Here is a 12,408-nt window from a genome sequence, read left to right on the forward strand (position 1 = left end):
CCCCCCCCCGCCCCAGGGTTCCTTTTAAAAATGAGCATTTCTCTTGGATAGAAACCTGTTCATCTAGTCAGCCATTACTATCTTAGTATGAACTAATGTATCAGAGAGAAACTGGGAGGCAGACTGCCAGCCCCAGAAGAAGGGAAGCCCCCAAGAGCTGCATTTGCAGGTGGGAGGGAGGACGGAAGGAAAGGTCTAGAGTGGATGCTGAGCGCCCGGGGGGGCAGCTCGAGGGCACTGGGTTGAAAGGTACAGACTTGTAGCCGTATCAGGGCCAGGAGGGGCCCACGAGGCCACCTAGGTTACTGCTCGTGGTTTGGAAATGAGGATAGGAAGGCGCAGGGGGGTTGAGCGGCTGGCCACACACTCCATGGCTAACAGACAGACAAACAGTGCAGCTCCTTTCCTTGCTTGGCTACGCTGCCTCCCCCGCACCCCACTTTGCTCAGGGCCAGGCCTCTCCTCGCACTGGTTACCGGCCTCAGACTCCACTCGGAGCTGCCTCATCCTACAGGCCCCCTCCCGAGCCGTGAAGGTCGGCATCCTGCCCAAAGCACAGAGCCCTCGTCGCCTACAGGTGTTCCTGAGGTCCATCTGAGGGCTAGGGGCCCCAAGCTACCACCTATGGAATCTATACCTTTAGTTCAAAGCCATTTACAAACCCAGGGTCATGAATTCTCAGGCAGCGGGGACCAAGACAGCCCCACTGGGCAAGTGGGAAGGGAGACCAGGAAAAGCCCTCGAGGTCATGGCCTGCTGCCACCATCAGAGAGTGCACTGTGTGCTCAGATGTGCCCAGGGTCTCACTGGCTGCCCAGTGGAAACAGTACTGCCCACAGGGCCGGGCGGCCTGGGGTGGAAGTCGGCTTGAAAAGCTCCACCGCCCAGCCTAGCCACCGCCCTGGGCCTCTCTCCTGCACACTTAGAGAGATGGTTCATCCCTTGACTTAAAGCCCAGATGATAATTCTCAGAATACACTGTTTGAGGGTTGTCTTCTGATACCACTAAACATTTCTTACTTAGCAATCACACAAGATTTAAAAAAGAGAGAGAAAAAGCTATTTCGGAAAACAAAATTCCAGAACGCAGGAGGAAAAAAAAAAAAAAAAAACCGACAGGAAAAATAAGCTCCTTTCCGAAAAGTTCTGAAACTGCGAAATGATGACCCTGTTTGAGTTTGGTCAAGTGATCCTTCAATTTGCAACTACTCAAACGGACAAACACGCAAGAGGCGACAGAACGAAAGGGAACTGTGGGAACAACTTGTAAGCCCTTGGTTCCCCTGAACCTGAGCCCCCAGGCTCACCGGACGCAAGTAACTGTCTCTAAGACCCGAGTGTCTTTCTGGAGGGTGAGAAAAACCCAACTCCAGGGGCCTGCCCGTCGCCTCCCATGGATCTGGGCAGACGAGGCGTGGAAGCTGGTGCCTTCGGGAAGCCAGGTGAGCTGGGGATTCTCTGCCTTCTCTTTCCAAAACCTGTGCCCTCGCCGAGAGAAGTGCTATCTTCTGAAACCTGAACAATTCCACAGACGTTTTTAGCCTCTTCACATTTAAGAGTCAGGCTGGGGACCCCAGGTACCGTGAGGCCCTGTAAGAAAGTTGTACAGAGATTCCTTCAGCAGACCACGGACCCGTGTGAGGCACGTCTGGAGGAGAAATTTGAAAGGAAAAGAAAGCCCGTTCACCAGATTTCTGGCTTTAGGAACAAACGGACACCTTTTGATTTTTCTTTCTCTCTAAGGTAGACAATTTATAATGGATCAGCTATCAGGTTGGGGCAGAAAGGGAGACACGCCGGCCAAATGCTTCCCCAACCAGGAAAATCATCTGAAAGAATTCGAATTCTGTTTCACGGCAAAGAAAACTTAGAAACTTTTAAAGGCACCCCCTTCGTTAGGAAGAATGTAATCATACGCACAACTTCCTAGAGATCTGGGAAATGGGTGAGGTGCCCTCGGAACTGAGGAAGGTCAAGGCTGAAAGGAACAGCCACGGCGAGGGGAGGGAGTGGCCGAAAGCCGGAGCAGCGCGGCAGGATGCTGGTGGAGGCACACGACACCGGCCCCCCCCCCCCCATCACAGCCCTCGCCCGTGACATTCAATAGCAAACCATTTGGCGCGGACCCAGTCGCAAGGCCACAACGAGCAAGGCGAGAAAAGCAAAATCAAGAACACTTTTGTTTGGTCGAAGTGGAAATACCCAGCTACTCACACAGGGGCCTCACGCGACCGGGGCGTGGGTGCGTGCGTGCGTGCGTGTGCGTGCATAGCACAGAAGTTCTGTAAAACTCTGCGTAGCATGTATTTCTCTTTTCTGGAGCAAATCAGAAACGGATAGATGTGTGGGGAGAAAGGGTCTGAAATTAAACTAAAAATATCTGTTGACCATCTAGAGGGCAGTGTCGGTGAGAGTGTAGCATGATGAAGCTGAGAGGTTTTAGTTTTCAATTGCTGAATATCTCCCCCTAAATTGAGGCATACTGGTTGGTGCCCATGAGATGCTTGATTTCTTTCAGCATTTTTAAAATAGGCATTTTAAGCACCACATGGACTTTCTGTACCTAGGCAAATATCTCTGTGTCCTGAACCAAACAAGACGCTCGTCGGCTTTTTCTGTCCACAGACACAGTGACAGCGAGTTTTCTTGAATGAGAGCCTGGGCAGCTACACCAGCAGCCAGTTGTAGGAGGCCTGAGAGGAGGCCAGGAAGGATTTCCCCTTGGAAATGCTCTCTTAGACTGTAGGTTTAATGCTCAGAGGGAGGGGGGATTTTATCCCCAGCAGCCGGCTGCAGTGGAAAGCCACGCTTTCCGGTCTTCGTTTTCAAGTGGCTACTTGCCCTATTTTAGCCATCAATATCATATTTGCAGTTTTTCAGCCAATCTGGGTTTAAAGGTGACCCCAACTCTCACTTACTAGTAAGTTCTCTCGCTCAAACTTTTCAGCTTCTCTGACTCGGCAGCCCACTAAAGGTCAGGTTCTTCTTGCGGACCCTGAGGTCCTCACGAACCAAGTACATTCGAATTTGCTTGCTCTGTGGGGATGCTCTCTCAGATGTTCGAACACACAAGGGCGAAGCCTCCGCCACCAGAGAGGGTTTCGATCGTTTCCACACCAGCACACGGGAGAAACCCTGTGGTCTACCATCAAACAATAACCAAAGCCACCACGAAACAGCAGCGCTTGCCACGGGCTCTGTCACTTACGTTTCAAAATGTTCCTCTGCTCCAACTCCTCTGCAGTCGGCCTCTGGCTCAGTCGCCTGCGGAAGAAATCCAGGAAAAGTTTTTGGACCATAACATAGCCTCCTTGGGTCATTAATCTCCCCGGCCGTCGCAGACACATGGGGCAGGGTCAGCGGCTGGAGGCCCTGTTCCATCCTGTGCCCTGAAAGACTGGCGCTCACCACCAATGCCTCCTGAGTTCCTCGTTTTCAACCCCAGGAAAGGCACCGACGTGATGTCACGTGGAGCCGAACCCCCTCCCTCCATCGGCCCCTCCCCAGCCCTGCTCCTCTGGGCCTCCAGGCGCATGGACTCTTCTCACAGAAGTCCCTTTCTTTCGTGTGGCCTCCCAACTTCAGGAGCATGGCCTCTGCTTTTCTCCCCCGCAGCCCCGAGGCTAGAGCTTGCCTCTTGCCATGTGTGTGCAGACTCAGAACACAAAGAGGCTCACGGCCCCATGGAGACGGGAGAGAGCACGTCTGTCTGCAGAGAACAATAGCTGCTCTTCTGGTCCCCACCCATCGCCACCAGAGCCTTATTAGACACAAGGTGGCAAATGAACAGGAACAGAAATGACACTTGGTGCCGGCACGTAATTTAGCCACAACGAGTGAAACATCATAGCCAGGATGTGAACTTGCTATGATGCAACAGCAGGGGCCGGGGGCAGACAATGGGCGGGCACCAGGTAGGGACAGAAGTTGCCAGAGAATGGGAAGGACACCGAAGAGGAGACTACACATTCTTAGAGATGCTTTTACGGATCTGACTCCAAAGGCAAGGGAAACGAGCAAAAACAAGTGGGACTACATCATACTAAAAAGCTTCTGCACAGCCAAGGAAATTATCATCAAAACAAAAAGGCAACCTACAGAATGGGAGAAGATAATTGCAAACCATATATGTGACAAGGGGTTAAAACACCAAGTATATAAAGTGCTAATACAACTCAGCAATAACAAAAGGCAAACAACCCGATTAAGAAATGGGCAGAGGGGCTTCCCTGGTGGCACAGTGGTTGGGAGTCCGCCTGCAGGTGCAGGGGACACGGGTTCGTGCCCCGGTCCGGGAAGATCCCACATGCCGCGGAGCGGCTGGGCCCGTGAGCCGTGGCCGCTGAGCCTGTGCGTCCAGAGCCTGTGCTCCGCGACGGGAGAGGCCACAACAGTGAGAGACCCGCGTACCGCAAAAAAAAAAAAAAAAAAAAAAAAAAGAAATGGGCAGAGGATCTAAGCGTCCATCGACAGATGAATGGATAAAGAAGATGTGGCACATACATACAATGGAATATTACTCAGCCATAAAAAGAAATGAAATTGAGTTATTTGTAGTGAGGTGGATGGACCTAGAGTCTGTCATACAGAGTGAATTAAGTCAGAAAGAGAAAAACAAATACTGTATGCTAACACATATATATGGAATCTTAAAAAAAAAAAGGTCATGAAGAACCCAGGGGCAGGACGGGAATAAAGACGCAGACATAGAGAATGGACTTGAGGACACGGGGAGGGGGAAGGGTAAGCTGGGACGAAGTGAAAGAGTGGCATGGACATATATACACTACCAGATGTAAAATAGCTAGCTAGTGGGAAGCAGCCGCATGGCACAGGGAGATCAGCTAGGTGCTTTGTGACCACCTAGAGGGGTGGGATAGGGAGGTGGGAGGGAGATGCAAGAGGGAGGAGATATGGGGATATATGTATATGTATAGCTGATTCACCTTGTTATACAGCAGAAACTAAAACACCATTGTAAAGCAATTACACTCCAATAAAGATGTTAAATAAATAAATAAACATAATATGTTGATTTACAAGAAAAAGGAAAGGCTAAACAACAACAACAAAAAGAAATTGGCAGAGGATCTGAATAGACATTTTTCCAAAGAAGACATACAGATGGCCAACAGGCACATGACAAGATGCTCAACACCACTAATTACCAGGGAAATGTAAATCAAAACCACAATGAGATATCACTTCATACGTCAGAATGGCCATCATCAAAGAGACCACACAAAACAAATGTTGGCAAGCATGTGGAGAAAAGGGAGCTCTCGTGCACTGTTGGTGGGAATGTAAACTGGTGCAGCCACTATGGAGAACAGTATGGAGGTTCCTCAAAAAATTAAAACTAGAACTACCATATGACCCAGCTATTCCACTTCTGGTTACTTATCTGAAGAAGAGGAAAACACTCATTTGAAAAGATATCTGCACCTCCATGTTCACTACACCATTATATACAATAGCTAAGCTATGGAAGCAACCTAAGGGTCCACTGATAGATGCATGGATAAAGAAGATGTGGTACATACATACAATGGAATATTACTCAGCCATGAAAAAGAATGAAATCTCGCTATTTGCAACAACATGGATGGACCTTGAAGGTATTATTCTAAGTGAAATAAGTCACACATAGAAAGACAAGTCCCATATGATTTCACTCCTATTAGAATCTAAAAAAACCCCAAAGAAATGAACAAACACAATAAAACAGAAACAAACTCACAGAGATCAGATCAGTGGTTACCAGAGGGGAAGGGGACTTGGGGCGGGGGTGAAATGGGTGAAGGGGGTCACTGTATGGTGACGGATGGTAACTAGACTTGTGGTGATGATCACATTGCAGTGTATACAGCTGTTGAATTATAATGCTGTAGACCTGAAACTTATATTTAAAAAAAAGAAAAAGAGAACCACATGCCCGGATAAAGTTCTAGGAATGATCACACAACGGGCCTCAGCATCACAGAGATGTTTGTATTTCTGAGGCTCTTGAAAATTATTTAACAGTCCTGCAGTTAATTATCCAGCATTCTGCTTCCCCCATTGGGATGAGGTGTGTGTGAGATGAGAAAACTGTGGAAGGAGTTTGAGGCCCCTCTGAGTCCCCCAATGGGACTAAGGGGTAAAAAAGAGTGCTGTCCTGGCAGCAGAGGCTAGAGTCCCTCCCCAAACAGTGGCAACTAGCGTGTACTGTTGGCAAGATGTTTACACCACGGACTCTGGAGACCCAGAGTGAAGATAAGAAGTCCACGGAGTCGCCAAGTGTAACGATTTTAAACCCAGTGCTCACTGACAGCTGATTCTGTGATTCCCCAATATCATCACCACTTAGGCTGTAGACAGGGAATGGGCCTCAATGCCAGAGAAAGCATTTTTGATCAGATACCTTTCTGCCAACCCCATAGCACCCTGGAAACTGCTGGAAACGGTATATTCCAAAGTGTTTTTAAGTTTGTAAGAACGTTTTCACGTCTATTCTTCATTTTCTTCCCAAGACATCCCATGAAGGGATTATTTATCCACACTGATAAGGGCCCTCTGGGTATTTGGAAATCCACAATGCTGGAGGTTCCAAATTTGGACTCAGCAGTCTTTCTGTCCTTTCTAAGACAGCATTCTCAGACTGTAGGAAGAAACTTGAGATTACACAGCTGGGCAAGCTGGTGTCATAGGTCTGGAATGCAACTCCTGACTCCACTTAGAATGAGTTTCTTAGAGGCTCTGCCTCACCTTTCAATTTATCTTCCCTGAGAAAACTGGTTTCTTTGGTAGGGACGCACAGCCACCTTTCTGGGACCATTTAGTAAAACCCAGGTTTAAACATGAAGCTTGGGTTTGGGGGCCGTATGTTTTGAAGAAGCCCCTCCAGATTCAAGGTGGAGTTTGCATCTCAGAAGGGGCGGGGCAGTGTTTTGGAATCTTATGCCCTGAACTGTCTGCAGAAGGTTCCCTCACTGGCTTGTGCTAAGCAGCCCGCGGATCCCACGACCAGATGCGTTGCCTGGTTCTATTCTTGCCTTTTTCTGTTTTTGTTTTTCTTATGCGACATGTTTGAAGGGGACAAAACAATGAGTGACTGAAATCTAACCAGAGAAAATTCTGCTATTAACTAGGCAGCCTTATCATTAAACACACATGATTTCAAATGACGCCTTCTATTTACGTTTCACTTCTCTTGAAAGGGTCTGAGAACATCCAGGCTAATCACAGATATAAAATGTAGCTAAGCCCTCCCGAAGGGCACGTATTATATAACTAGTTGTTTCGACTTTGAAAATGAGATTCGGTAGTTAAATGATATTGTGGCTTAATGACAAAGTGCTAAACAGCTCAGGAGTTAGGGGACCTGGGTTCCACTCCTGGCTCTGCCCTGAACCCACCTGGACGAGCTATTGGACCCGCTCAGCCCTATGTTCTTTTCTCTGCAAATAACAGGAGTAATTGAATAAGCTAAGGCTGACTTAATGCCTAAGAAGTACAGGCATGGCTCTGAGAACTGCATGTATATTAATTCATTTAATCTGCAGGTCAGGCCCCTTAAGGTAGTGCAGCGTTTCCATTGTACAAAGGGGAAAAGGGAGGCACAGAAAGTTGCATACCTTGCCCCGGGTCACCAACTAGCACAGGGCAGAGCCAAGACTGCAACCCAGGCACCCGGCCTCTACGGTCTCAACACTCTTAACCAGTGTATTAGTTTCCTATTTGCTGCTGTAACAAAGTACCACAAATATAGTGATTTAAAACAACACAAATTTATTATGTTACAGTTCTGGAGGTCGGAAGTTTGCAATGCGTGTCTGTGGGCTAAAACCAAGGAGTCAACAGAGCTTCACCCCTTCTGGAGGAAGGGAAGAATCTATTCACTCTGCCTTCTTCAGCTTCTAGAAGTGCCCTGCCTTCCCCGTGCCTCTTCCAAGCCCGCAGTGTCTTATTTTCCAACCTCAGACTGACTGCAAGCGTTCTTGTGATAACACTGGACCTACCCAGATAATCCAGGATAATCTGTTCAACTCAAGATTCTTAACCACAGCCTCAAAGTCTCTTTTGCTAGGAAAGGTTATAGGCTCCTAGGTTTGGGGATTCGGTCATGGATGTCTTTGGGAGGGGGAGATATTCTGTCTACCACAACCATAATACCCTGCGAGTCAGAAATTGCAAACTGATGTCTGGTGGGTTGCATCTGACTCTGCAAGTTCTCCTTGCTCAGAGGTTACAGTTTTTGCCCCCCCTGAATGCCTTTAGAGAGGGTATGTCTGTTCTAGTTAGCCCGGTCCCCAACCCTCGCTCAGATAATACCTGTCCTGCTTTCTTCCTTTCCAATCATTCCTGGCCCTGAGTTTGAGACCCCTGGATAAGATCGTCAAGTCATAAGAATCCCGACTTTTGTTTTCCTTCTTTCATCCACCAATCTACTCAACGTTGACTAAGAACCTCACTGAGGACTGAGCACTGATAGTTCTTAGGAGCTCAAAGCCTAGAGGTGCACGTTAGTGATGAAAATTCGCAGGTTAAAACTGGAGCCATACTTTTCAGGAGCTAGACTGCAACAGAATACCCTCAAAACGGCCAGCAACTTGGACATGATTTAGACTCTCATGGCAGTTTAGAAGATGCTACAGACTCTCTCAGTGTCTCAGCTTGGCTAGCAAGAGGGTCAGCCAAAAACAGATCAGCAGATGTGTGTAAGGGGGGCTGGACGCCAGGCAAAATTGTGAAGGGGATCATGTTTTTGTCAGGGTTCTGTCTCCTGGACCCTTCCCCTCTCAGGTTCTTGGAATTACATCATCACTCTATGTCATTCCTGTCAAGACCGGTTCTTAAAACAGATGCTATATGCTTAGCCACATTCAAATGTAAATTCATTCATTCGTTTCACAAATTATTTATTGAGTGCCGGCTCTGTGCTGGGCATCGGGGTCCAGTGATGCGCAGAAACAGATCAAGGTCCTGCCCTTCTGGAACTTAGAGACTGGAAGGGGCTGGGAGAGGCAGTCATTAATCACATAGTGACAGGGGGATAAATTAGGAGTTTGGGATTAACATATGCACAGTACTATACATAAGACAGATAACCAACAGGGACCTACTGTACAGCACAGGGAACTCTACTCAACATCTTGTAATAACCTACAATGGAAAAAAATCTAAAAAAAGAATATATATGTACATAACGGAATCATTTTCCTGTGTACCTGAAACTAACACAATACTGTAATTCAACTATATTTCATTTTTTAATTTTTTAGTTTATATTGGAGTATAGTTGATTTACAATGCTGTGTTAGTTTCAATGTTAGTTAGTACAGCAAAGTGGTTCAGTTATACATATATACAGATCTATTCTTTCTCAGATTCTTTCCCATATAGGTTATTACAGAATATTGAGTAGAGTTCCCTGTGCTATACGGTAGGTCCTTGTTGATTATCTATTTCAACAAAAATTTTTTAAAAAGTACCCAAAAAATTAAAAAATAAAAAAAATTTAGGCATCTGGGGCAGTGATACTGGGATCTGACAAAATTAGGAGGTCAGGAAAGGCTTCCCAGAGGAAGTGATACTGTGTCTGTGCTCAGGTCTGGAGGATGGAGGAAGCCAGGTTGCTGGAATGGACAAAGCAAGGGGAAGAAGTTAAGGAATCTGATCTCCCAAGGAGCAATGGGAAGCCACTGAAGAGTTTACATTTAAGCGCAGGAGGGGGAGGAACAAATGAACATTTCAGGTTTACAACAGATCACATTGTCTGTTGTACAGAGAATGGGTTGGGGGACGCAAGAGGCAGTTTGAATAGGAGCCTCGGAGGCTACTGCACACCTGGCAGAGGATGACGGACACCTGGGCTAGGCTACGATGGTCGATGTGTAAGTTCTTAGGGAGTCCAGTTGACAGACCATGGAGACACAGCGTCTACGGACAGAGGGGGAAGGAGGAGGTCTATTGGATACCTCTTAGGTTCCATAACTTACGCAGCTGGACGGATGGTTATATGCTACTCACCCAGAAGGCGGGAAACAGTGGAAGGGAACCGGGGCATTTGGGGGAAGGACGGGGGAAGGGTGGAAGGGAACCACGAGTCTGAGTTTAGATCTGTTGAGTCAGAGTGATTGTGCAACATCAAAAGTGGACGCATCCCTTAGGCAGCTGGATATGCAGAGCTCGGCGGAGAGGAGATGGCTAGGCCAGTGATAGAAATCTGTGGCTAGTTTGCAACTAGATAATATTTGAAGTCAGGGATACGGAGAGAGCACGCAAGGGGAAGAGGAGAGGGCTTAGGATGGAGCCTTACAAAATTCCAATATTTAATCCTCAGACTAAGGAAGACACACCTGCCAGGGAGTTAGAGGAGGGGCAGGGCACGGAGACAGGATGAAAATTAGGACGCGGCACCCTGGAGGCAGAGGAAGATGCGTGCGGCCAATGAAGTGGGCAGATGAGGCCTGGAAAGACTGCCCACTGGGTTTAGCACCGGGGAGGTTCTTAGCGAGCTCACCTAGAACTCTTTCAGGGGGTGGTGGGGACAGAAGCCAGGCTGGAGTGGGTTGAGAACAGAGGTGAGAAAATGGACACAAGTATGGACGACTCCGTGAAACCTGGTTTTGAAGGGACCAGAGAGTTGGAGGTGAAGGAGGCTCAGGTGAGGTTTATAGTTTTTTAATGGGGGGAGACCGACAAGTTTAACAGAAAGAATCCAGATGAAGGGGTGGTGGTGACGGTGAGAAGCTAAATATATAAGGAGGGCGGAGGCTCCATGGACGGTGCAGGAGTCCTGAGAAGGCAGGAGGGGTTGGGGTTTTAGGGGCAGGGAAGACCTTATCTTTCAACTGGAGGAGGGACAGCCCTTCACCGTGACAGGAGGCTGCAGGAGAAAGTGCGCTGTATGGAGGTTTGTATGTTTGGTATTGCAAGAAAAAAGGGTGTTCCCAACTGATGGCTTTTACTTATTCTTTCAAGTTGGGACTGTAATAAAGATGACTTACATTAGTTTAAAATATTACCTTTCCTTGAGGGATTTGCCTTTGAACAGAGCCAAGTTCACAAAGCAAACGGATAAAGCTCTAGCTTCAGAATGCCAGTCATCAGAATTTAAGGGGCACGCCCAGGGCAGCCTGCCACCTTCACCAGGTAAAGCAGCCATCTGCTTGGTTCCTTTTAAGATCTACCTTGTGTGGAAGCTTTGGTTAACAGAAAGCTGAGCAGAAGGGCACGATTACTGTATTAATGAAATGGTCAGTTTTATGAATAATCCCGAGGAGCTAATAATTCCAAGAATAAAAGTAGAGATGCCTTCTGAATGCACTGAATCTCTTACACTATCCTCACCTTGATAGTAGATTTAAGTAATTGTATCTGATTTAAACTAACATTAAATTAACATTTTTCCTGATCCGATATTTAGACATGACCATTCACATGCTAGATGACACAGGAAACTCCTTTTTGGGGAGCTAAACTTTTATATAGAATGAATTACCCAAAAGTAAAGGTTTAATGTCCTTTCAAATGATCTGTTTAACTAGCTCTGCTATTATATATGTGACCCTGGTTTATACAACATCTCTGAGCAGCAAAATTCTTTGCATGCCTCAAATGATTTCTCCTTTACCATGGATCATGGCTAAGGGATCTCCACTCACCGTGAACTGGAAAATCACTGACTCCCACTTAAATGCCACTTGCCATCCACTGCCACATATGAGCCTTCTATTTTCTTTCAAAATGTAAGAATGGATCTTATTTTTTATCAGTCTGAACGACTCCATCTATACCACTGACCATAAGAGAAAAGCAAACAAACTAACATTTTTCTGTGAAACCAACCAACCAACCCCAAACAAATGGCACTTAGGTGCTGGCCTTGGAAGGAGGAGGCTGCTAGCAAATGCAGCAGGAAGAGGCTTTAAATATATGCAGAGCAGGGGAGAGCTGTCTTTGAGCATTACAGCATCTCCCCAGAGAAGTGACACAACCCTTGTAGGTTTTGCTGGTTTGACTTGACGCCGACAAGGATTCGTCCTGCAGCGCGGATCTAATGAGCCTTCTCCAGGCTTCGGGACAGCAAGGTCACAGCTTTCACTAGTATTTACAACTGCTTATGGTTTGGAGGGCCCTGATTTCAAAGTCTGGATCTCTGAAGCTATATCTGCGTTTCAGGAAAAAAGAAAAGCAGAATTGACTTCGGTCTGTTTGCTGCATCTCAGAGGGAGGTAACTAACTGCCTTTTCAGACAGTTGGAAAGAAAAAGGCAAAGGTGCTCGTGGAGATTGACAGAAAGCCGGGTCCTCTTTCCTAAGGCAGGAGAAGATGGGGTCCCCCCCCCATCTTAGACAAGCACGCTGGGGCCAGGTTAAGGGGGAAATCACTGAATTCCATCCCCTGCACCTCCTTTGGCATCTT

General features: G+C 47.2%; 1 protein-coding gene across 1 annotated transcript in view; it reads right to left on the reverse strand.

Moving 5' to 3' along the window:
* Positions 1-12,408, reverse strand: part of PHACTR1 (phosphatase and actin regulator 1) — a 561,450-nt gene that overhangs the window by 11,469 nt on the left and 537,573 nt on the right. Inside the window, exon 10 of the mRNA XM_007446414.1 lies at positions 3,209-3,264. Within this exon, the coding sequence (XP_007446476.1) occupies positions 3,209-3,264 (56 nt within the window). The remainder of the gene's footprint in view (positions 1-3,208; positions 3,265-12,408) is intronic.

Source organism: Lipotes vexillifer, unplaced genomic scaffold, assembly GCF_000442215.2.
Source record: "Lipotes vexillifer unplaced genomic scaffold, Lipotes_vexillifer_v1.1 scaffold1154, whole genome shotgun sequence".
Lineage (NCBI taxonomy): Eukaryota > Metazoa > Chordata > Mammalia > Artiodactyla > Lipotidae > Lipotes > Lipotes vexillifer.